Source organism: Cottoperca gobio, chromosome 10 (genome assembly GCF_900634415.1).
Source record: "Cottoperca gobio chromosome 10, fCotGob3.1, whole genome shotgun sequence".
NCBI lineage: Eukaryota > Metazoa > Chordata > Actinopteri > Perciformes > Bovichtidae > Cottoperca > Cottoperca gobio.
The window spans coordinates 10,702,057-10,727,475 of NC_041364.1; the positions used below are offsets into that span (position 1 = coordinate 10,702,057).

The 25,419-nt window shown below is 41.6% G+C and overlaps 1 protein-coding gene across 5 annotated transcripts in view; it reads right to left on the minus strand.

The window, feature by feature from the left end:
* mid2 (midline 2) overlaps positions 1-25,419 on the minus strand; it is a 139,199-nt gene that overhangs the window by 50,330 nt on the left and 63,450 nt on the right. For all 5 annotated transcript variants that reach the window (XM_029441492.1, XM_029441494.1, XM_029441490.1 and 2 more), the window contains one exon: positions 18,824-19,710. In XM_029441492.1, the coding sequence (XP_029297352.1) occupies positions 18,824-19,654 (831 nt within the window). In that variant the 5' untranslated portion in view covers positions 19,655-19,710. The remainder of the gene's footprint in view (positions 1-18,823; positions 19,711-25,419) is intronic.

The window sequence follows — 25,419 nt, forward strand, 5'->3', positions numbered from 1 at the left end:
TTACGACAACACAAATTCAACCGCCGGCGCCGCCACAACAAAAATTAAACAGAATGCCCTGAGGCTAAGTATCCAACTTCAAAGTCTTTTACTTTTAATTTATTCGGGATCGTCTCCCATGCACAACGAGACAGTAAGAGAAACAGAAAGTGAAAGTGAGAGAAAGAGGGAGAGAATAAACTTGAGAAAAAGCAACAGAATAGAAACAAGCTCACTTTACAGCTGTTGCTAACAAGACGCTGTTCAAAGTCTGGATGTGTCAGTAACACAAACCTTCTGGGAAGCGGGGCTTTTGTCTGAGGATAATATTCCATAGGGCAGAGCTCTTGAGACCAACCAGTTGTAGCAGGGTATAACAAAAGGGGAGTCACGCTTGTCTTATAACCCGCTGGCTGAAGCCCAATTAATGAGACCAATAAGGATGCTTAAAACTAAAATGTTAACACTTTCTTTTGCCTGTATCTCACTACCAAAATCAGTCCATTTGTGCATTTTGGCTTTGCCTGTTGTGCAAGGTAATACAGTTCACCTACTACCAATTCAACATAAAGAAAATGAATATACAAGAAAAATGTCAAGTGGAACAGTGACTGTAAGGTATTCACTTTCATGGTGTTAGCTCTGAATGAGATGCTACACAACTCCTGTGACCTTCAAGCTATAAGCGACCGCTTGAATGTTCAAGGGATCTCGAAACAGTGGGGGTGCAGCGATAAATGTGAGCAGACAGCTACAAGATGCTTACTTTCATTTCTAAGGCTAGTGGGGGAATTTAAATAAAGTTGCTCAGCAAAGGCAGGAGAAGGAAGCAGGGAAGGGTACGGAAGGACACGTCTACAGCGCCGTATTCAACTTCTCTCAGGGCTCGGCTTTATGGATCCCAATAGCTTTCTCCCCTTAAGGCTGATTATGAGAAAATGCCATCCTAAATGAACACAAATCCAATAGTAATTCAGGTTTTTAACCACATGAGGGGATTAGGATCAAGACATTTCTCTGCAGGTTTGAAAGGGAATAATGAATCGTCATGACAGCAGAACAGCAGTGAGGAGGCCAGACACACGCATTTTGTTTTGTTTAAACGACTCTCGGATATCCCATGGGCCCCTGTGCGCCTTTAGCTTCCCAATTATTTGCTTGGGTCAGAAATGGACTGACCCAGGACTACTAAAAACAAGAAGAAAGCTAAAGATAATAAGAATGAAAAAGAAAAACACAGAAATTGATGTTACATGAGGCAAAGCCATATCCATTTCCCAATGGCCTTTATTAGACACTTTCATATCATCCGACAGGCTGAGGATGACTGTGATATTTAAATGTAAAGAGATTGGAATTTAATACTGTGGATTAGGGGGGGTCTGGACTGAGATGAAGTGGGGTTAGTTGAAAACAGTGAGAGGGTTGAATGGGCTTAAAGGATCTTTCTGTTTCATTTCTATCAGCCTACACTGGATTCTTGTTGGAACAGTGTAATTCACTTTCACGGATTAATACTGAGAAAGGAAGATGCTACGTATACAAGTGGCATGGCTGTTATTCAATATGACCAATAAATCTGCTTAAGAGAGCGAGAGCAACTTCTTTTCACCCGTTATTTGAGCCAACAGTGATACACTAAATGTGTGCTGATTGAGCATATCTTACAAATGGGGCATCGAGAGGCAGCAGACCAACAAACTAAAATGGGGGCTGAGAAATGAAGATAAAATAATTAGTACTTCTTGATAATGTTTACATTATTATACAATACTAATATCGGTTTGGTGGTAAATCAGGAGCAACACACTGGATGGTATTTTGCCGCTCCTACGAAACCACATAATGAGCAGTCACTTGAATGTGTCGAGGATCTCATGTCATGTCACTAATGTCTCATTAGTTAAGTTGTATTGATTTCAAACACCCTATATAGTATACTGTATTCACCGTAGAAGAGCTACAGGAGATAACGCTCAAATAAAATGATGAATTACACCTATGTGTTAATGCCAAAAATGTGGCGCGGTATTTAAGATGTGTATTTGCTGATTGTGATTGAAAATGGAATTTAAAGCTTGTCAGACGTGTAATGGCTTGACTAATAATAACTATGGACTTTACAGAGAACATGTCAAAGTCTAAATTGAAATCTCACTTATGCAAAACATACTGGATCTTTCTTATCCGTCTGAAGCTGTTGCTGCTCTTAATTGAGCTCAGTGTCTGAACGTAGTCCCAATCTGTTCATTGATTTGTGAATTACTTGCATCCCTCAGACACCAGATCTTTAAAGTTGTTTCATTATCTGACTTGTATACTGGGCAGTTCATAACAAATCCTTGGTATCAACGTCCAGCCTTATCTATAGTGATATCATAAGGCCGGTGCTGCTAGCTGTGGGCTGGATAAGGAATATTTCTGTCCTCAATACTCGAGCTGTAAACAACCGCTGTGACTCCTCTGACTAAAGACATTATCGTGATGGTGGCTCGGTTAGGCTGCTTTGTGGAAATACAGGAGAATGTAGATAGATAGAGTGGCAACCGGCAAACATCATTATTTAGGGGAATATATAGTGTGAGAATATAAAGTCCAGAGAAACAGCGAGTACAGCTCTGTAGCGAACCAAAATCAGCTACGTCAAGGTTGTCTAAGTTAATGTGTTTCTGTTAATCTGTGACTGACATCTAAAGAGCGTAGCCTGTAGCCCTGAAAATGGGCCTAAATTGCGAGGACATGCAGGATGTGCCCTGCATGTCCGGGTCTGGTTTGTTGCTTTGCATTCTTTGCAGCCACAGATAATTATCCAAACAATGTTGACTCAAATCAAGATATGTGCAGTAGAGGTAGAATGTAGCAGACCTGAGCAGAGCATAACAATACACATATCTGTATCCATACTCCATACAAGGCCACACTTTGGTACTCCTGATAATATCTGGACTGTAACAACTGTGAACAAAGCACACGAAGGAGAAACTGATCTAGGCTTCTATCTCTAAGGTAAAATGGCAAATGAGGACATTTCCTAAAATGTCGGAGAATTATTTTAAGGGCCTGAAAGTGCTACACCAGTGTGTTTCACATGTTAAACTGTAGGTTTTGATTGGCGCTTGTCACAGCAGAGTAAACACAAGTGTAATTAATACAATTAATAATGATCCCGTTCTGTTTAGTTTGTCAAAGCCATTCCAGTGAGCCAGCATGCACAATACCAGGAACCTGGCCCACCTAAATGGAACAGGGCCTGAAATAATGTTATTATATACACCTGTGTTTACCGTGTAATGACAGGTCAAAATAGCTGCTGGGAAAAGGACATATTGGCAGCAGAGTATCCTAATCAGCAGGGAGGCTGCCCTCCAATCAGATAATCCAGGTTACATCTCTGGAGTCAATGAGCATCTCCGCTGAAGTGTCCTTCAGCAAAGCAGTGAATTCCTGCTGCCTCTGAAAACACACACCTGTGACTGACCTTAACCTCTAATTTCTCTGTGAAACAGGGAGAGAGAGTGTCCTATGGAAGGTTTTTTCCCCTGACAGTCTTGGCACCATTTGCACATTTCAGCTCCCACAGCATTAGCTACAAAAAGCTGGCTTGTTATTTTTTCAATGTCAAATTGGTTGTACAGTGTACAACAGGACATTGTTATGCTTCTAACAATCTCATATAACCCACACAGTTCTCATATTTCCTCAGCAGTCTTCACTTTCAGGGTTTCAGATGGTATGGAGACGAGCCTTTTGGGCAAACTTTTGCACATTTTAAATATTTTCTAATAATGTGCACTCACTATAAAATAAACAAATAAATAAGCCATGCACTGTAGATATTTTAGGTATTTGGAAATTGGAAAAGATGCAATCCATGTGTGACAGTAAACCCAGTTCGTTAGGTAGGATTTCCCCGGCTTTTTTACTAACCGCCTTGTCCTCTACGCTCACCTCCTATAGCACCAGCTCTAAGTGGCAGCCTGCTACATGATGGGCTTTACCGGCTTCTTCTCTTCCCAAATGGTTGCCATTGCAAATGGATTTCATATTCACAAATTAATTTAGGCAACATTCCTGCTTAGCTTCAGTACAGAAACCAACAACGAGACAGAGAGAGAGAGAGAGAAAGAAAGAAAAAGCGCCTAACACCAAGAGAGAGCCACACAGACTGACATGTTGTAATGTATTTATCTTGCTGTCGGCTCGTTGGTATATTCATATGCCACGGTTATTAATTTTCACTTTTGTTCTATGTAATAAAGTGGAAAGAGCAGTGTTTTGGGTCATTCTCACTGATGGGAATCCAGAGGCCTTTGATTGGCTGAGTCTATAAAACCCTCTGACTCATTGCTACAATGAAAAATGATCAACAAAATACCAAAATCTTTTTTAGCTAGGAATTTCCACCAATGTTGTCCCCAGAATAGTGAAAAGAATGACTTCATTATTTAATTTACTTCTTGTTAACCATTTGTATTGAGCGTTTCTTAGACACGTTGTACTGTAACTAAAATCAAATGAAATGTGTGATCAACAAATAACACCAACCAGCTAAAAGTTGTGCATCATTAAATGGAGACGAAAAATCCAATGATGTGACATTAATCTATATTAACTGTGTGATTGTTGTGAGTGAAAAAAGGTTCAATATCAGTGGAAGCGCAGAGCTGCAAAGCCAGTCCACAGGAGGTCACAGAGACGTGCCGTGTACACCCTCACAGATATAATGGCGTAATGAGAACCGCAGCTGACACGCAGAAACAAGTGAGTGCTGCAAAAGATGTTTGCCAAGAGAAAAAAAACAAGCAGCCTGATTGGTTAGCAGGGTGCCGACAGTGCAGAAGATCCCAAGATGAGGTGAGAAAGCTTTGTATGTTTTGTATTAGTAAATAATACGGATTCGTGCACAATCATAAAACCACCTCATGATGGTTTTCGCTCACTGGAGCCGGAGATCTCAGAGGCAATTTCATATCAGCTATTCAATTCTACACAGGCTGAATGAATCTCAAACAGACACTTTTTTAATAACTACAATCAGGATGTGCTTCTGATTAAGTACTATAATCCTACGTGATTTCAACAGCACCCAGCGTTGTGCAAAAAGTTGCCTCAGAATTGAGATAAGCACGGCTGTCGGTGGTGCCTGGTTAGCCGATCCAAAAGAACGCTTTGCTGAAACCAAGGTGTTTGTCTCACTAAACCTCCCCTTAAGCCCTTAAGCACCAAGACACACACTCAAAGTAAGGCGGAGGGAAAAGGTGGTGGAAACGTCAAAGAAGTCACATTTATTTTTAGGTGACAAATGTCGACTACAGAGACTTGTTTGTGAACTCTGAGATCAAAATGTATTCTAGTGGGTGTTACAATGAAACACAAGTTCACCATCACCCACTCTTAGTTGACAATTAGACATTGGAGACATGTTGTAATGATGCCATAAACAATATTTGAGATATTGTCCCATAAAACTGTAAATATACCAAAGCTGTTTTTCACACACACACTGTAAACATCTGGCGTGGCCCCTCTCTTGGTCTGTCACCTCCATATCATGCTTGCTGTGTCTCATTGAATTGTATTACTAAAAAAACAACATTATTGAAAGCAATTGGGAAAGCCTAATGGAAAACAGTTGATGCTGTATTCCCTTAAGATGCTGAGATCCAGAGCCGTGTGCCTGTGGACATGCAATGAATAACTGAAATGACAGTTGTGAAATTTTCATCACGGCCCCACAGCTTTGAGAGTCCTTGAAGGTGTTTTACTATATGACTCGTGGCAAAGTGACACACCAGATGATCTTCCTTCCGACACATTCACCGCAGAACATTTGCGCTTGTGGAAAATTCATGTGCACTTCACAAACACTGGGTATGCAGAGCTCTCTGGTTGAGCTGGTACATACACCTCCAACCCATTTTCCCCTTCTGAGACTAGGCTGCCTGGAAGAGGCAACTGACTCAGGCAGATGAAGTGATTTACTTGGAACGGTATAACTATCATCATCAGCCTCTTTGTAATCTCTCTTTCTGTGCACCTGGATACATGCATCAACATCCACACTGTGACTGTCAGCTCCTCTCTTTGTGTTTCCCTTCTCCCCTCATATTGCAATTTAATTAGCGTGAACTTTACTTATTGCTCTTTTGAGACTCATAATATTACTAGGCTATATCCTATAATCCTCCAAAACATTTGATGGGGATAAGAACTACATTAACCTGTCTGAAATCCCATAAAGATCATTTTGCATGATCTCAAACACAAAGAGTGACAATTAGCAAAGAAGGCTAGCTATTGAACACACACACACACACACACACACACACACACACACACACACACACACACACACACACACACACACACACACACACACACACACACACACACAGACATAGTAGGCCTTAGTGTCACATTCTAGGGAAATATGCTTATTCACTTTCTCGCAGAGCGTTAGATGAGAAGATTAATTCCACTCTCACGTCTGTACAATAAATATGTAGCTGCAGCCAGCAGCCGTTTAGCTTCGCTAGCTAGCCTGGCTCTGTATAAAAGTACCACATTTGTCAAAGAGCATCTCTTAAACTTATTATTTTACACATTATATCTCGTTTGTTTAATACGTACATACAACTCTAATGTAAAAATGACAATTCGCCATTTTATGGGGGGTTCAGTCGTAGACTGGCCGTCATTTTTACTTATGAGTATTTGTAAGGATAAACAAACAAAATATAACATGGTAGTAAGAATAGGGAGGGAGAGAGAGAGGGGGGGGGGCTGCTAACTTTAGAGGTACTAGAAGGCAGATTCTGTTACTTTTGGATGTACCCGGACTAACCCCATGCTTCCAATCATTATGCTAAGCCAACCGGATGCTGGCTCCAGATAGAGATACCAGAGTGGTGATGATCTTCTCATCTAACTCTCACAGAGAAAGCAAATAAGCAAATAAACTATTGCTTTTGCACAATCTGAAGTTCATCTATTTACTATTTCCTGTTAAATGTGTTGACAGCTGAAGCCTCACCTGTGGCTTTGCTGGAGGCAGGTTGGCTGGAAGCGAGGGCTTGTCATTTAAACCTTGAGCGATGATGAGCGAGACACACTGAACGTCAAACATCATGGAATCCCTAAAGCGTCTCTCTCCCGCCCCCACTATTTGCTCTTGGTTCCCTGCCACTTCTGATCTCTCATTCTCACTCTTCTACAATGACAGCCGTCACCCTCTCCTCAACCCTGACCTTCATCATCTTGTCCTTCACTTCTTCAATCTTGCCTTTTTTTTGGTTGAAAAAAACTGTGACAATAAGAGTCCTGTCTCTGAGCCTTAATGCTAACTCTACATCTCGGTTTGAATGCAACATGTTTTATTGGGCCAGTTGCCCAAAGATACAGAGCAGACATAACAGAACAACTTCGTCTACCATAGTAAATAACAGACCAACTGGAACTGACAGGTTTTTATCTGATCTTTAATAATTGAAGTTCTACAAATGAATCTACTCTCCCTCTGGACTCCTTTTGTCATCTCTGGCTGACGCTGCTGTTCACGTCCTCTATTCAAACGTTCAGCCACATAGCAGGAACAACAGGAACAATCTGGTGTGAATGACACTTTCCGAGCTAAAAGCTTTACACTAGTTGCTTTACAAACCTGCAAATGAGTTCATCTGAGCTCATGCACTACAGACATGTGGGGGTTGGTTCTGCAGGAGTGTGATAAGGTTATAAGCAACACAGTTAGTTGATTTCTTTTGAGGTTTCAAGGGTTTGGAGGCAGGTTACACTTAATTTCTGGAGACATATAAGACTAATGCAACCGGCAGGAGGGTTGACACACACTTTAACGTACATGTACTGAAAAAAACAAACAGAGGAGCACATGTCACAGTGTTGAAATTTAACCTGAGGATCTTCCGCCTGCTCAAGAGCATCTGAATGCAAAATAATGTATCAATACTGACGCGCGATTGGTGCGGAAAAGGGGACATAGAAGGGTCTGAAGTAAAGCAACTTTGATTCCAATTGACTTTTACTGCAGTCTCAAATTTAGCTTCCCCCAAAAAAACATCCTCTCTAAGACTTTTGCTTATCTCAACAGATCTCAACTCAATCTGCAACAAATATGCTTCTCCAAGTTCCTGCCTCTCGGATTAAAAACCTTGCTTTTGCACAAACCAGATTTTCTTCAGCAGTTAATAGCCATGTGACTCATTGAAAGGGCTCCCAGAGCTCTGTACTTCAGGGAATTCATTTCAGAAATGTATTTTCAGTACATTAAAAGCAAGTAAAAAATAAAAAGCAGCACAATTGAAGTTATAAAAGGAAACGGCAGTTTTATGTTTGCTGCTATTTCAGCGGTATTGGATGTGATAGCAGATAATGCCAACTAGAGACCAGTTTGAGAAAAACGGTGAGATTTCCACCCTGAAGGGTTTCATCCTGCCCACCGTGGAGTGACCCATTACTGAACCCTGCAGGCATTTAGATGTAGAACAGAAAAAGACAAATGTATACGCACAATAACAAGAAGTCAGAGCCTGCACACACGCCACTCCTCCCGTTCACACACAGTGGCAGTGGTCAGTGACAAGACAGAAGGACTCTATTAGTCTCAAAGCGGATCTGTCAACCCCAGCAGATGGAATTGCTTCCTCCAAGGTGGGCGAAATAATTTACTCTCTCTACTATACTTTGCCTTATCTAATTGGGCCGACCATGCCGAGGAAGCAGGCCAGTAAATCATGTCACTATCAGGTATTTATAGATGAGGTCATGTTACTCTAGGGTTGATGGCAGCTACATAATATCTATATATGACACCTGTTACCATCCCAGCTGCTGGCAGGATGCCTAAAAAAACGAGACGGACACTGCAGCAAGAGGAGCAGAAAAGGAGGAAGCGAGAAAATGTGACAAGGCAGAGACAATGTTAACAGGAAGACTAAATCGGATTTTCATTGCACACATAAATATGACATCCTCAGACAGATTGCTTTGACTCTGACTTTGCATGTTACATGCTGAGAATCCCAGCTCTCACTTACTTAAGGAAATGAAAAACCTTAAAGGGATGACAGCTCAAGTGCAGAATCACACACACTCAGTGTGACTCAGATTCAATGCTATGCATCCCTGATTTGGCTAGACCCCAGAGTTATGTTGCAGGGAACCACTTTGGACAGCGTCTATGGTAACAGAGCTCGCCACAAACAGGGGAGACACATTCCCAGCGTTCCTTTGGCTCTCTGGCGTCGATATCTAAAGCAGACATTCCTCTCCATACGACTCCCTGGGGAGCTGAACTTCCTATGCTCAACCAGAGATAAACAGAAACTTCTAGGGATGTTCTTGCAGATCATTGGCATCAGAATGTTTTACGTTAATAAAAACTAACGTTAACCTGCATTAATAAACTATAATGATATTTTAACAGAAATCTGAACTTTGTCAATATCATACCTGATGAAAATGAATCAGTCACCTGCAGAATTTAAGAAATAAAACCACATTCTGATATCTTCTCACTGACGTTGGGTCACATGAAAATAAAGACTACATCATTTATTTTCAGAAAATAAATTGAATTAGATTGACGGTTTGTGTTTGTTTGTGTGTGTGTGTGTGTGTGTGTGTGTGTGTGTGTGTGTGTGTGTGTGTGTGTGTGTGTGTGTGTGTGTGTGTGTGTGTGTGTGTGTGTGTGTATAATATAGTCCTGCTGCTCCTCTCCTTTCAGCTCCTGAGGCAGAATCCTGTCCAAAACCGTGCAAACCTAAATGACTTGTACATCTTGGACTGACACTGCTAGAAGTCTGGTGCCCCTCACAGGGTTCACTTGTGGTCATGTTGTGGAGAAATACAGCCCTCAAGAGCTGAATAGAGGGAAGCAGACTTTTTTTTAAATGTATAATCTAAACACACAGCCATTTTATATTTTGTGCCAAAAACAATGGTTGCATTTTCTAGACAGATTGACTTTTATTTTCTGTTTCAGCTCCGATATGGACGTTTTAGGAACATAATAATCATGGTAGATGAGCAATTAGAATTGGAAAGATGTTCGGGAACTAAACTTTCCATCTTTTCTCCTGTTTCTTAAATGAACACTTAAAGACTCAAGACTAATGGAAGTGTTTAAAAACAACAATTCAGAATATATTAAAAACTTTAAATTACACTGCCACATACATCAACATCAACAAATATTCTCCAGTGACAATATGTTGCACCGATTACAGGCGTTGACTTCTTTTAGATCTTATACGCAGCACTGGCTTCCCACACATCGTGTCTCACTGTGTTAGATAACAGAGCTCACAGTTCAGTGTGTGAGTGTGTGTGTGAGTGTGTGAGTGTGTGTGTGTGTGTGTGTGTGTGTGTGTGTGTGTGTGTGTGTGTGTGTGTGTGTGTGTGTGTGTGTGTGTGTGTGTGTGTGTGTGTGTGTTTAAAAGTGAATGCGCATGTTTCAGGAAGCAGAGATTCATGGGAATGGAATGAAGAGCATTTCTGTCCAAGGCAGCTGTGTGTGAGTGGGAGACAACACACATGCTTAAAAATCCATTCGTGCACTCCAAAGATAAAGTAAGTATGGGAATAACTGTAGGTAAGAGAGATGGGACAAGGCATGCATACTCAAAATTTCAACAAATGTAAAATGTTTAAACTGAACAATCACTTTGGTTTCTCCGTGTGTCTTTTCATTTTAAACTCCTACAGCCACTTCTGCAAAACAATAAGGATTTTCATCGAATCCGAATATCCAATGCTACACTGTTTAAACTGTAGGGGAACTAAAGTAAGTAAAGTAAGTACAATTATGAAATAATGTCTGCCCATGGAGAGGCCAAATGTGGGAAACAGTTGGGACTCAGTTTACCTGCCAATATTTCTTTTTGATCAACTCTTTCATCATCCCTTATTCCACTTTTCTCTCTTAACTGTTATTCTTGTTGTTGCTTCAATGACATGAAAGTGAAAAACAGAACTCAATTTATGAGATTATGCTCAACCAAGTGTGACTGTCAGCAGACAGGCACGATTGGGTTTTTCCAGTAAGTTAAGTAGCTATGCATATTATGGCCTGGATCCAGTTTTGATCATTTGCCGCTTTTAACACCCAGTTTCATTAAGTTTTTCAGCTCTCTTCTTAAAAAACAGCCTTCTTGGAGCCAAAACTGAAGTGAAACGGAGCCACTGCCTTTAAAGAAATGAAAAGCACACCATAATGAGAGCATACAATGAGAGATGACTATCACCAAGTATCTTTCCAAGATCAGAGGATATGATGCAAATGGGGCTCGTTTTACTACCAGTTGTCAGCCGCAGTCTACATAGTGGAGTCAGTACTGTACCTGCATTGAATTCAAAGCACCAAACAAAGTTTCTAATTCAATTTGAAACCTACATATAGAATTCCATCTATAGATGAACAACACAAAATACCTAATGTTTGCGTTTAAGCTGCAATCCTTCAGGCCCAGTCACACTTCTATCAATGGTTTAGTTAGTAATGTAAAGTCAGCTAACTTCTAGTGCTACCAGATATTTAAACCTGCATTAATTGATGGCTCATTATCTGTAAAACCAAAACAATGTGCAGAAAGATGCACCACGGAGAGCTGAGGGGCAGTGCAGAGTTAGGTGATAATTATCTGGTGGAGTGTCACCACATTATACATAATAATTGCATTCATTACTAATATAAAAACATTTATAAAGCAGCTTTAAAAGACACACTTTCAAAGTCAAAAAGTGTATATTTAACTTTAGAACAAAGTGCAAAAAGACACTATAAGAATAAATTATTATTTTATTAAACTGCCCAGTGGGTTTAGGCTGAATATCCACTAAAATTGCTTTAAGCTCACTCTTCAACATTTAAATAATAATGATAATTCATTGCTGAAAACTATTATTAACCTATGATTGCTGGTCCATTTGGTGCAGCTCTAAGAATACTAACCACCGGGCTATTTTAAGTTTGGGGATGAATCAGAGGTCCCCGTTGTCCTCAGGCCAGTGAAGACGTGCTGCTCATCTCACACTGGTGTCATTAGTTCAAACTAAGTGTCTTGCCAGTGGCGACGCACTGTTCATGCCTGGCAGCCTCACAACGGGACACAGAACTCATCACGCACACAAAAAGGAAGTGTGTGCACAGACAGCAAAACATGCCAGCAAAACCCGACAGACGCTCAATGTGCCTTCAGCCTTTGCGCACATGCACACTTCTGTGTGTGTGTGTGTGTGTGTGTGTGTGTGTGTGTGTGTGTGTGTGTATGGGATGAAGAAATTCGGAAGTTGACCGACGTTCCAGACTCAGTATAAATATTCCTGTTATGTTTCATTGTATTGTCCTGTCCCTGAGCCACAAACGAAAACAGTTTCTGTGACACTCAGGCACCTGTGACGCATCCTTTTGACTGAACAATATCTGGTGTGATTAATATTTGTGGATTTTATCAAGCCTTTACATGTTTTATAAGTCCCCCAGAGACACTGAAATGTAATTTCTAAATCAAGTAATGTTCATAGACTGCATGTGTCATCAGTTTTTCTCAAACAGAGCGCCTACCTTCCCCTCATTTAAATGTGATCTGCGCCAGGGATTGTTACAGATTAATACCGGAAAGTGCTTACTCGTCAGATATTACAGCTAAATAATGTGGCACTCTGTGAAGGCATGGAATCAAAATGCTTGGATGCCAGTGGAAAATAACATCAGCATAGCACGATGAGTTTGCCCCGTTGATTAATGTGTAAATCCTCTTAGCAGCTGTGTAGCTGCCAGCCATCTGGCTAAAATACATTAATAGTAATGAGTTTATGATCTGCCGTGCATTATGACAAACCATGTTATATATACAGGAATACAGCTACTGTATAACAAAATAAGATATATGGCACATTTTAAGAACAGAAACGACATAAACTCATTCTGGGATGCTTAATTACAAAGTATACATACATACAGTATATATGTTTGTAAGAAACAGAAATCTAAAAGTTGTATTTAGTTACAATGATTTTCCAAGAGTGTCAAAAGAGTCAGAGGCTCAGCTAAGCTTTACTATGTTGTCAGCTTCTTACAGCTCCACGCTATAAAATACACACAGCACAAGCCTTCAAGTGCCTGAATTCCAGTGTTAAGCTTTTGAAAAGGCAAAAGAAAAAAGAAGAGGAGGAAAAAAGCAGATGAAGAAGAAGAAAGAGACGAAGGAAGCTCCAGCAGGGTTCAACCAGCCTGGATTTAGAGGGCAGATATTGGGATACAGGCTGAGGATGATGGTCCTTAATAGTGTGTGCTCATATTCAGTGTTTTTGAAGTTTATTTTCATGCTAAAAATCAAAGCAGAGTTTACCCAGGAATCTTATCCTTGGGAGCGTGAACAATCCCCTTAAACAAGATTTAGTACGTGGGACACTAAAACGATAAAGACATTCTTTAAGGCTTTGCAGACCTGGCACACATATTTCATAGTAGGAAAAACTGTTGGATAAAATAGACTTTTTAATGAAGAAGTTATTTAAATGAATGTGATTGAGTGAGTTTTAGTTTTAGTATTAAGTATAAGTTTCAGAGAAAATGAAAAGTTTGTACCGAGTCATGACACAGCACTGAGTGTACTATGGCTTAATCTATTTCAGTAGATCACATAGACCTTCCTACAGCAGTGAATCAGTATCACAGAATAGCTGGCTGGACTGAGAATAACAATGATCCAGCTACACAAGGGAACCCTGCTCTCATTTCATGGTAGAAAAGTGAGGGGAGGCATCAACGGATAATGGATACATTTCTACATCGCTCTTAAATACACACACACACACACAACTCAAAGATGAGTAACGTTGGTTATATACCTCTCTCTGCATTGCATTGTATCTCAGCAAAAGCTCTTAAAGGCTTTCCACTTTCTATACTGCATAAATTGTGCATACGCACGATGCGGTGCCTGGGAGTGATTCGATAAGCTTTTGTTTTTTATGACCCACTAACTTTTATGATAGGCTGGCGTGACATATTTTCACAACACATGCATGATGCATTGACGGTAGTGAAATGTAGGTACTCGCTTGTGCACAAACACACACATTCATGCACACTGGCGCACACAGACACTAAAAGCTTTCTACTACATCCTTGGTGGTTCCGTCAGCATGACTAAGTGTTCTCCATCTCACACTGTTCTCCAGATAGAGCCATGATTTCCCCTGGCATCTCATACTTGGCTCCCAATCACTCCACACATGTCAGAGCTAATGGCATCTGCTTTGACACACATGCAGGCACACACCCACACACACCTGTAGATACTGCACACATATTTGGAGGCAATCATATACCCTCCTACACACAAACACACTGGAGGGCTGTGATTCCCCCTCTCACCGGCAATATGCTGCTGCAGCAGCGTATGTGGGTTTGTGGGCGACTGCGGGCGGAGAAGAATGGTGTTACCTAAAACAAGGCAGACTGGCATGGGGCCAAATGAGGGAGAGGGAGAAACCGCGACAGAGAGCAGGTGGGAAGGATGATGTTTATGTGGCTGCCTGCAAAGCAGAAAAATAGGGGAAATATAGTGACAGAGGGGGAGGACAGCAGCAGAGAGAGAGCGAGAGAGGGGAGCGTCTGTGCATGAGAAAAAAGGATGAGAAAATTGTGTATCGAGTGTTGAGAAAGAAAGCGTTAGTATGCATAAAGAATTCAGCTTGGTTGAGTGCTTGACACTGCATCCTTTTAAGTTCCTCTTAAACTCATTACCGCCAGTGTTTGGCATACAATCAGATTAGGTGAGCGGAACTCTATTTTGCATATTTGCCTGTATTTATGAGTGAGAACAGTTAGAAGGTACAAGTGAGTTTGTAGGTGTGGATTTGATTTAACGCACACGACTTTGTGTGTTTGTGTGTGCGCGCTCATGCACACATGCAGACGGCCGCCTCTGGATTTAGCAAAGCAAATGGGTGTAAATACAACAGTAGTGAAGTCAGCAGCGGGAGCTGAAGTGATGCACACGTCGCACAGAAAAAGAGTTAGACAGGGCCTAAAGGAGCTTAGATGGGGGGGAAAGTAAAAGACATGAGGGGGGTGGAGGAAGAAAACGGTGGGGATGAAGGGAAAGAAGCAGCGCTAGAGGGACTGAAGGAAATGGAGAGAGAGGGGAGAGAGCAAAAGGGCGTAGAGGATGGGGGGGGGGGGGGGGGGGGGGGAGTCAGAAAGCTATGACAAAACAGGAATTAATCCAATAATCGCTTGGAAAATGTTTTGCATATTTCTTCGTTCTTCTCATGTACATAACAGACCATCTGGTACAAGTATGCATGAGATCTGTCAAGAACTTGGAGACACACACATGTATGCGACAACAAATCCCATTGCCGTAGGGTTATTGCACATGTGATGCCACAGAGAGTTGAAGAACCAGAGTCTTTGAGTTGATCTGCCACTTATTTAAAGTGTTGCTCAGAGTGTCACAAATGTCAGCAGCCCTGCTATTGGCTTTGCCGCTCAGCGCTTGATGCAAGAGCACACACACTTCTTTTAAGAGCCTGAGTCAGTAAATTAGCTGCCAGTAATGCCAGTAGTTTGTATCCTAAAAGGTTGTGGACAAAAGCAGCAGCTAAATGATATGTAATGGAGAAGAAAAGAGAAGCGCAGGACTTCTTATCCTTGTGATGTGATTCCATTCATCATCGTTTCTCCATTCATATCAGTCTTTGAACAGTTTCTTCCTCATCTTCATCTCCCTTAACACTTTATTAATTCAGGTTTCTTCCTTTAATCAAACGGTGTGTGCTCTTTAGGTGCTGGGGAGCAAGTGAGTGAAACACATAACACCAGCGCACAAACACAAGGGCAGCAAGGGGACTATACGGACAAGAGCAGAAGGAAAGAAAACAAAATTACAAAATGTTACAAAATATAAAACTAAATTAAGTGGCAGATGAGCCATAGGAATGAATGAATGAATCAGTGAACAAATCACTGAAACAGATGATAACTTATGTTGCTGGCTTGCATATTTCTTGACAAGTTTCTGCCCTCTTCAGCATTTCATTATTAAATCTGGTAGACATGTTCACCTTCCAGCCTTACATCATATACTTAAGACTAAAATCCGACGCACTTCAGCTTCTTAATGTTTTACACCTAACCTCTGATAGGGGATGTTAGGCTGCCGCCACAACATTACACTCTAATGAGCCACAGACACCACCAAAAGCAGCAGGTGATGAGACATTTACTACAACTAAACGTGTCTTAGCTGGAAAAGGTTTCAGTGATTCTAATTGTGTGAAAACAAATAGGAATCTAAAGTGTAGCGCCTTTAAGCTGCAGTCTTTTAAAAAATATCAAAGTAAAACACTATTACCGGGGTCTGACAATTACAAGTGCTCTACTTAGCAGCTGCCTGGGGAATTAAGTCTCTTCCCTGCAGTTTCAGCTGTAGCACATTCTGTCTTTCACAGCACTGGCACTGGATGGCATTTTCTCTCCTGAAACATCCACCCTCCTAGCCCAAGGGAAGCTTACCTTTCCCTTAATGTGTGAGAAATCATTTTGTGACGGAGTAGCTCCCAGCGTACACAGCAGACAGAGGAAATAATGTGAAGGGTAATGCAGGAGTCAAAGTTCAAATGGAGTGAGGCAGTGGTCAAACACAACTGAGGGCAATTATTTAACGGAATTGACGAGGGGCCGATTTAGAAGGACTGATTGGTGAATTGCAGAACAACAGTCGATAAATACCTTCGTTACATGTGGCTGAAAACACAAGAGGCTTCCAATAAACACTAGCCTAATACAAAGACACAGAGGAGAAGGAGAATGCAGTGGAAGACACACCCCTCTTTTTGATTTACATCTTCCATGATTAGCCATGCACAAATAGGACTTCTCCTCCGCCTTGCCATAAGTGAGAAGAAGATTATAAGTTAGCGGCCAATGTCGCTGGTGAGCTGAGCTGGAGCTTGGACTGGCGCTGGTCTCCTCCTAGATTTGGGGGTAGATTGGGGATTTCAAAGTCAAGCAAATTCAAAGGCTTGGCTGGGGAATGTTCAAAAGAACCACAGCCAGCCATGAAGTGGAGAAGAAAGGAGGGGGAGAGCTAGCTAGCGACTTACAGTAAAGTCTCCCACAGTCTGTAGAGAATGTGGTGGCAGAAAAGGGGGTGTAAAAAGAGCAAATGCTGGTGAAAATGTAGTCCACACTCGCACGAGTTAAGTCGGCGTGAGGTGCTGAGCAGGTGGAATTTTGCTGACACGTTGGTACAAAACTGAAAGTGAGAGCTAAAGTTTTGGTAGCGGAAATCATCAATAATACAGAATGTGAGATTGCATTTTCACTGAATTACATAACGAGATGGAATTTTGTTGTCTATGCAATGTTAACAAGGTCTCTGGAAACGTTACAAATTCTCACACCACAAGCAAAAAAAAAAAAAAAATCCCAAATGTGAGAACATTGAAATGTACTTTGTGAAACAGAACATCAACACACACCTTTCTAGATAAGGCCCTAAAACTGCCGATGTAGTGCCTTCTGAAGTGTCTATTTCTCTCTGTGTGCTTCACAATGCCAGTCATTTGACACCATGGGAATCAAACCAATATCCTTGCAGCCCGGGGAAAGAAAATAGAATTGACTTAAATCTAGATGACTTTGCAGATTTACAGTAAAGTTATTTCAGGGCAAATATCAGAGCTAAACTATAGTCTGGGAAATAACAGAATTTCAGTTTCCACATACACAGAAGTTGCTGCTTTTAGTTTCGGTTTCGCACACTTACACAACATTATAGAAAACAAAGAGAATCAAGTAGCAATTGCAATTATTACTGATATATTACACTATTATCCACGGTACACTAGGACCAATTATTGTGTTACTCGGTTTAGTGGAGCAGTACCGACGCTCATTTTACGGGTAACCGTCATAAGGTTTAAACAGATCACAGAGTACTGGGTTCTTCTAAGCAAGTATACAAACTGAACACATTGCCATCCAATATGATGCTATGAGAGTTGAATATTACTCACTGAAGCGATCCCAGAATTGTACTTATGCTAGTGTCAAATCAGTTGCACTGCCATCTCTGTGAAAATGTTTCAGTTTGGAAAAAGGGTGCACAAAGACGTATGTAAATACACCAAAGACAGACGCAATTGTGGTGAAAGTTTTAGGCCAGCTGATGCGGGCGGCTGCTTTAGGTCTTTAGTGGTGGAATTAGCTCCAGCTAGTGCCTCTCTCTGTTGTTTTTCACCCTGATTCAGCAGTACTGGACTTTACGCAGAGCCTCTGAAAGCTCAGTGGCCACAGGGAATGCCAGCTCATCGACTATTATAATGACGGCCTCCCTATTGCTCTCCGTCTCTCTCTGCCCTTCTCACCAGCACACCATCCCAATTGTCTCTCTCACTCTTTCTGTTTGCCATCTGTCTTTCTGTCCTTCTTGCTTAACAAAGGCTGGTGTGAGTGTGTATGATGCAATTGTGGCAGTGCTGAAAGTTCACAGTCAACAGAAATGCACAGAATGAACATCCCCAAGGTAGGAATGGATGGATTAAAGATTTTGCTGTTTGGCAAACTGCAAACAAAAGATATCATAATGAATGTTGCAGGCTATAAATGAGAACCTCTTTGTGACAATGGGGAAAAGCCCTGAAGCTCAACAGTAAATCATCAGTCTTTTTCAATCAAAACTTGTTCCAGATGGTGACTTACCTTGCTTCAGTACCACATGTCAAACAACATAACATAGGGGCAGTACACACAAACTCTTGCTGATATGACATTATCGCACGCTTTAAACTGAAAAGGACACGGAGGACTAACCTTGAGCTTATCAAAGCGCTCGGTGAGTGAGGACACCTGGTGCTCTCGGTGGCGCCCCACCAGCTTGCAGAGGGCACAAATGAGCTGGTCGTCCACCAAGCAGTACATGTTGACCTTCTCATTCTCGTGCTCCAGGCAGGTCAGGCCGCGGATGTGAGTGTCTGGCACCGGCTCCACCAGGCGGTGGCTGGTGAACGGCTTCTTGTTAGGATGTGTTGCGCGGAGGCAGCGGTCGCAGTACGACACCTCACACGTGACGCACGTCTTGACGGCCTCACGTGGCGGATCCTGCTCACAGAACTGGCAGCTGATACGTGGATCCATTTTAGCAACGACAGCTGGGCTGTGGTTTGCGTTGGTGTGATTGGTGTGGTTGGTGTGGTTGGCGTGCGGGTGGGAGTGGCTGGAAGTGGCCGGGCTGCCGCGGGCGCTGCTTCCACTTGTGCCACCACCACCGCCGCCGCCAATTGTTCCAGCTATTGAGCCGCTAATGGTGGCGGTGTAAGGCCGCTGCGGCGGCTGCAGGCGCCGGCTTTCAGTGGGGGAATTTGGGCCACTAAGGGAGGCCTTTTGAAAGCGGTCAATGATGTTCTGCAGCGTCACATTGCGCTTAAGGCCCTCCAGGCCGCGGTGATTCAGCGTGATGACGTAACGACACGTGGGGCACTGAAAGGCCGATATGGACTCAAGAGGCTTGCTTGTCGAGCAGTGAGAAACCAGGATGCGGTGGGCGCAGTTAAAGCACAGGCTGTGGGCACAGGGCAAGAGCAGGGGATCTTCAAACAACTCCAGGCAGATCGGGCAGGTCAGCTCAGACTCCAGTGTTTCCATTTTCAGTTAAACCAATCTAGAGGTGACATCAAAACCCACGAAAGCTGGCCAATTACCTAAATGAAGAAGAAAAACACATGCATCAGATTTTACAGTTACACATTACATAATTACTCTAATTGAAGTATGACTGTACTGTTCGTTTGTTCTTGCTATTTGTTATTCAATAGAACTGCAGAAAGTATACACAACTCATCAATTTGTCCATTCACCCATTTTTTGAACTGAACTGAACTGAGATAGTGGTTTCAGGTAAGACGGACTGGCCTGTGCAGATTCAGCAGAAACATCACGAACACACACTTTTTCTTGTACAATTATATATCAGCTGATAAGCTTGCAAAACCAACTGGGCTTCCAACGACTGCACGAACAGGGAAGAAAAAGATAAAGGTTAGCTGACTAGTTGGGAAGAACTACAAATCTTTCTCCAGCTCACCACTGACTTTGTCCGTTTTATAAGGCTTCTATGGTAAGATCAGTAAACACTTAACTCCAAGGACGACTCAACTTTTAAAGCATGATCCCAACAACAATTTAAAGTGGAGCAGTAAAACAACGCCTGAGCTAAAGAAGAAAATTGATTTCAGATCCTCCGCCTCCTTCTCCACTCTTGCACCTTGTAGCCTGCATATCAAGCTGTCTCCCCTGGGTGGCCTTAAAACCACTGACATGAGAAATCACCAATAACCCCCCCAGAGCAGCGCAGCTTGCTCTCTATCCATTTAAAGAAACAAAGCAGGCACCGTGAAACTACCGTATTAAAGAGGGCGACGCCAGATAGCTGACAGTAACAATTTGATTAGTTGAGGTTGTCCCTGAAAGACTGACCTCGTCTCTCTCTGCGCCAGTCATGCATGATTTACTGATGACTGGGTTTTACTGGTAATGACTAATCAAACAGAAATGTTCACCTTTAGGACAGGGTTTACATTCCGGTGATTAACCTCTGAATCTTAAATCATCGTGTACATAACGATGACTTTCAACTCACAGGTGAAAGCATGTTATTGAGAAAAGGGCAGCAGATACAAAGATACATTATTAAGCCTGGGGATCTAAAGACACTTCATCCAAGGTTTAAAAGTACAATTTCAAAGTGAGGAAGTGCTGAGCATAACATGAGAAGGCGTGAGGGTCCACCATGGGTGCTTATCAGCAGGTCAATCCAGTTACTAACCATGCACCTATTACTAAAAATAAAAGCAAATTTATATAAAATGTATTTTGCAGATATAATGTGTTTGAGCCATTACTCAGTTAAGCCCGACTCCAGACGGATAATACAATTGACAACTTGTTGTCCAAACATCAAGCTGAGATGTGGCATTGTCCTCCTATTCAATCTATATAATTGCTCATACTAAGGTATATTGAGTTAGCTCTGCCATCCACAGGCCATTTATAATAACTATATTGTGCTGTGACCCTATCCTAACACACTACTGTGAATTTAGGTGCATTGAGAACTTCCCGTAATCTCTGGGACCAGCAAAGTACAAGCTGAAGACAAAACGATATAGGACAGAAACAGAGCTCAAAGGCTCAAACTAATTTGCACAAACAAAAGTCTCCTCCCTTCTGCTGCACCAGAAACCATGCCTCGACACTGAGCTGTGTTCAAAGCAAACAGGGTTTGAACAGCAGCTAAGTGCTTGGAAAGGCAGTGAACTGAAGAAAGTAGTTACATGCATGCAGCGGCTCCTTTACAGAGTTCATTATCTGGAAAGTAAACAAATAACTTCTCGCAGCCAATCATGCAGATATTACACTGATAAAAGGCAATGAGTGTGTGAGCGTGTGTATGTGTGTGTGATGCTGAATGAGTATTATTTTAAGTATTTGTCGATGAGAAAGCTGTGTATGCGTGCACATAATTTCCCACATTGGCTGCTATTTATCAGATGCTTTATGTGCTCGTTATCGCACAGCCTGGCTGTGTAAGGGATAAAGAGTTCAGAGGCGAGCTACCAGAGAGCGAGCAGGCATTAATTTCTGCTTCATCATGCCAACAATAGGTCTAATTTATCTCCACTGTATCAGATAGTTGATAACACGGGCAGGCGAATGGAAATTACCAGAGAAACAGGATGTGTGGGGGGAGGAGGCAAGGATAACCTTCAAGACCTTTTCATTACAAGCAAGGCCACTGGTCCATCAGGCTGCTGACTCAAGGCTATGACATCATTTCATCACATAACAACAAGTCTTAAACTTTATGTAACCATCAGTGTTTTCACTTCATTCAATCTGCAGATCGTTTTTGCAATGGATACATTTCAATTCAGGGAGACAGATTACTTTTGAATAACCACAGTTCACTACCTTCTACTACTATGTAAAACAATCTGTAACATTAAATGATTGTTAAAGTATTCAAAGGCAGAGAGATGTTCACAAATAGTTAAGTTCTCTGACACTGAGAGCAGCTTTAGGTTGAACTACAGGTCAGCTCCACACGTCTGCTGGTTCAGTGGGCAAATATGTCAACAGCAGGAAACAAGGCACACATTCATTAACCCTCTCAGGACACACATTGATTCATCAGGTCATTCTTCACGATGTGAACTTCACTCTGGAATCCAGTGAAACTGAGGCGGCACAAGAACGTCTTTTCATCACGGTACCGTAAACTTCAAGTCTATCGACACTTTTGTTATTACACAGCAGAAAATAATTTTCTACACACCATTTGTATTTGACAAATGCAACACATGAAGTTACACACATCCCTGTTTTACTCACAGAGATAAAGCACATGTCATCGAAGCAAATATGCTGTTGGATTATACGTCCGTCAAGAGAGCGGAATCATAACAAGAAAACAAACACGGAGATATATACACAGAGACCAAAACAGAATCAAAAAGCCCATCATATCAATAGAGATGAGTGCGTGACCCTTATCCTTGATTTGTACAAATGTTGACTGAATCAGCAGTCTCACTTTATTCCCTAGGACACAGCTCAACAGTGCTGCTTCAGCTGATGTTAATGTGAATGTGTTTAACAGAGCATGGTGTTATAATTAACACCAAGCTTTAACACACCATCACCAGGCCCATTAAGCTTTAGCTGTGTCACTCTGGGGAGACACGTCGGCTGAGCCACTTGGGGAGTGAAACGCTTGCTTGGTGGTGACGCTCTTATTCTGCAGACAGGCTGGCACAGACACACACACTCAGACATTCACACAAAACACACACACGCACTTGCAACCAGAGCAGCACATTTACAAGCACAAACTCTTTCTGTCTCGTTGTCTGCCTTCATCTGCCATTCTTGTTAAGGTGAAATGTCCCATCTGGAAGGAGAACAGATTGAGCTGGTGCTTGAGGAAAAACACACACACAGTCACACACAAACTGAAGCAGAGAGAGAGAGGGAGACACACACACACACACACACACACACACACACACACACACACACACACACACACACACACACACACACACACACACACACACACACACACACACACACACACACATCTGTTGTTGTGCTGATTAATGTAGCAATATCTTTAGGTCTCACTCTGAGCTTTTTTTCCTTCTTCAGATAAAAAAAAATGAAACGGGGACATCGCTGATGACTCATTAGTGTGTCTGAAGAGGCAGGGCTAGGTAAATAATTTTACTTTAGTGCACACATACACACACTAGGACTGGGAATTCTAATCTGCTTATGCTTTATACTGTTGCTTCTGACATATTTTTAACAGGTGCAAGTCCACATCCAAAAGCAGAGAGCCATTTCAGCTAATGTCTTTGACGACTTAAACAGAAACACATTTAAATCTGACACTGATGTTGTGGTTCGTCTCACACAATAGGCTCCTTTATTTGAATAGTCCAAATCCCTTTTTGTGCTTGCTTGAGCTGAGCTTTATGGAGTAGCTAGGGAAGTCAACGAATATTCTAAATTCAAAAATATATTCAAATTGTAAAAAAAAGAAAGAAAAGAAAAGCATGCATTTAATTTAGGTTTCTGTCGTCAAATTATGAGGTATCGTATGGATAACACCTCTTTTCAAATTCACGGATTAGTTGTTCCAAGTGAATTGCAGTGCTTTCAAAGCGAGCAACAGGAATACATTGAAACAGGGGTCTGACAAATAATCTGCTTAAAACAGCGCACTGCGTTGCTTGCAGGCAGTTAGGACTTTCCAATAGAAAGCAATCCAATCCAATTGATTTTGACGCTGACACTCTCTCACATGATACGTGTCATCGACATAATGAGCAAAAATAGATGTGAGGCGTAAATGAGGTGTTTTTTTGCCATATTTGGAACATTTTGACAGACCTAGAACTAGCACTGCATACAACCTGATGCCTGGTCATGTCTTAAACACAATGGCTCCCAAGCAGCTACTTTGCTACTGTGGAGGTCAAAAGTTGAAAGGCCATGAAGAGGGTGATGACAAATTTGCTGTCCATAGATTTTCTGATGCAAGGGCCCAGTGTGTACACAGCAATTGTGTTTGTATTGTTTCCATTTGTATCTAGTTTATATGTGCCCGAAAGTGTTTCAGTTAGATCCAACTGGTGCAGTGATGGTTCTAAAACGTGCCTGTTAGGAACGAGCCGATAGTGAACAACTTCACTGAGCAATACATCTGACATTTCATACTTACATCCTAGCATTGCTAGCATACAAGTGTCATTTGCTAACAGCTAGCTATTTGGGAGCAGGCTCAAAAGCGCTCGCTACGAATAATGTAGTAATGAATTTGCTCTACCAGTTTATGAGACATAAACCTTGGGGAATGTCTCAAAATAGAAAAGACACTGATGTCACGGTTTCTCTCCTTTCATCATCATGCACACATCGAAACAATAAAAGGGGCTATTTATTTCAAAGCACATAGTCCCCTGGGTGTATACTTGCATGTGTATGAATTCACTTTGTTGACGCATGCATCAGTCTAGAGAAAAGGCATTTGTGGAACAAAGATTATTATCCTTGTATAAACAATCCACTTGTAAAAAACAAATTGATCCCTCCTGAATTGAAGTTGCGCAGCAGCAGAGTCAAAACAGGAGCTTAATGGACACTTGATGATGATGGGATGAAGGGGCAAGAGTCTAAACAAATCACCACGCCTAAAACTCTCAAACCAAAGATGCAAGTGCACTCCCACTGTAGCAGTGTTATTACATTTTTAAAGGAGCATTGTCAAGAGCACAAAAGCTCGGTCGAGGGTTTCTATTTGTGGGTTCCTTTTTCTTCTTCTTCTGTAATCAATATTTTATTTACATTTCTATGTTTTAAAAGTGTTCAAAATCTTGGATTACATTTAATGAATATTCCATTTTCTATACGTGTTTTTTTAATATTTTACTCACTACCTCAAAGGATCATTTCCTCCACTTGGATCCTTAACATATAATCTAATCTAATCTAATCCAGACAAAACAAAACAAAAAATCCTTTTAAACCTTGAGAAACTGAAAATACGGAACATATAAAGTGTAAAATGTGCTGATACTGACTGGACACAAGCAATAAATTCTACTTTCTTTACTAAAAACATTTCACTTCAAAGATACGAAGGACATGCTGAGGTGCAACCAGAGCCAGATGTTAGACATCTATCAAAGAGACTTGTTCCCTGGGTGGAAAGCAGAATAACGGATTACTTCCAGGAAAAGGCTATGCTTCAGTGCAAGGTGGATTAAACGGATATTAACAAAGGCGCATGCATGCATTCCCATCCATATGTGGATCCTTAACCTGAATAAACACATTGAAAGAGAGCA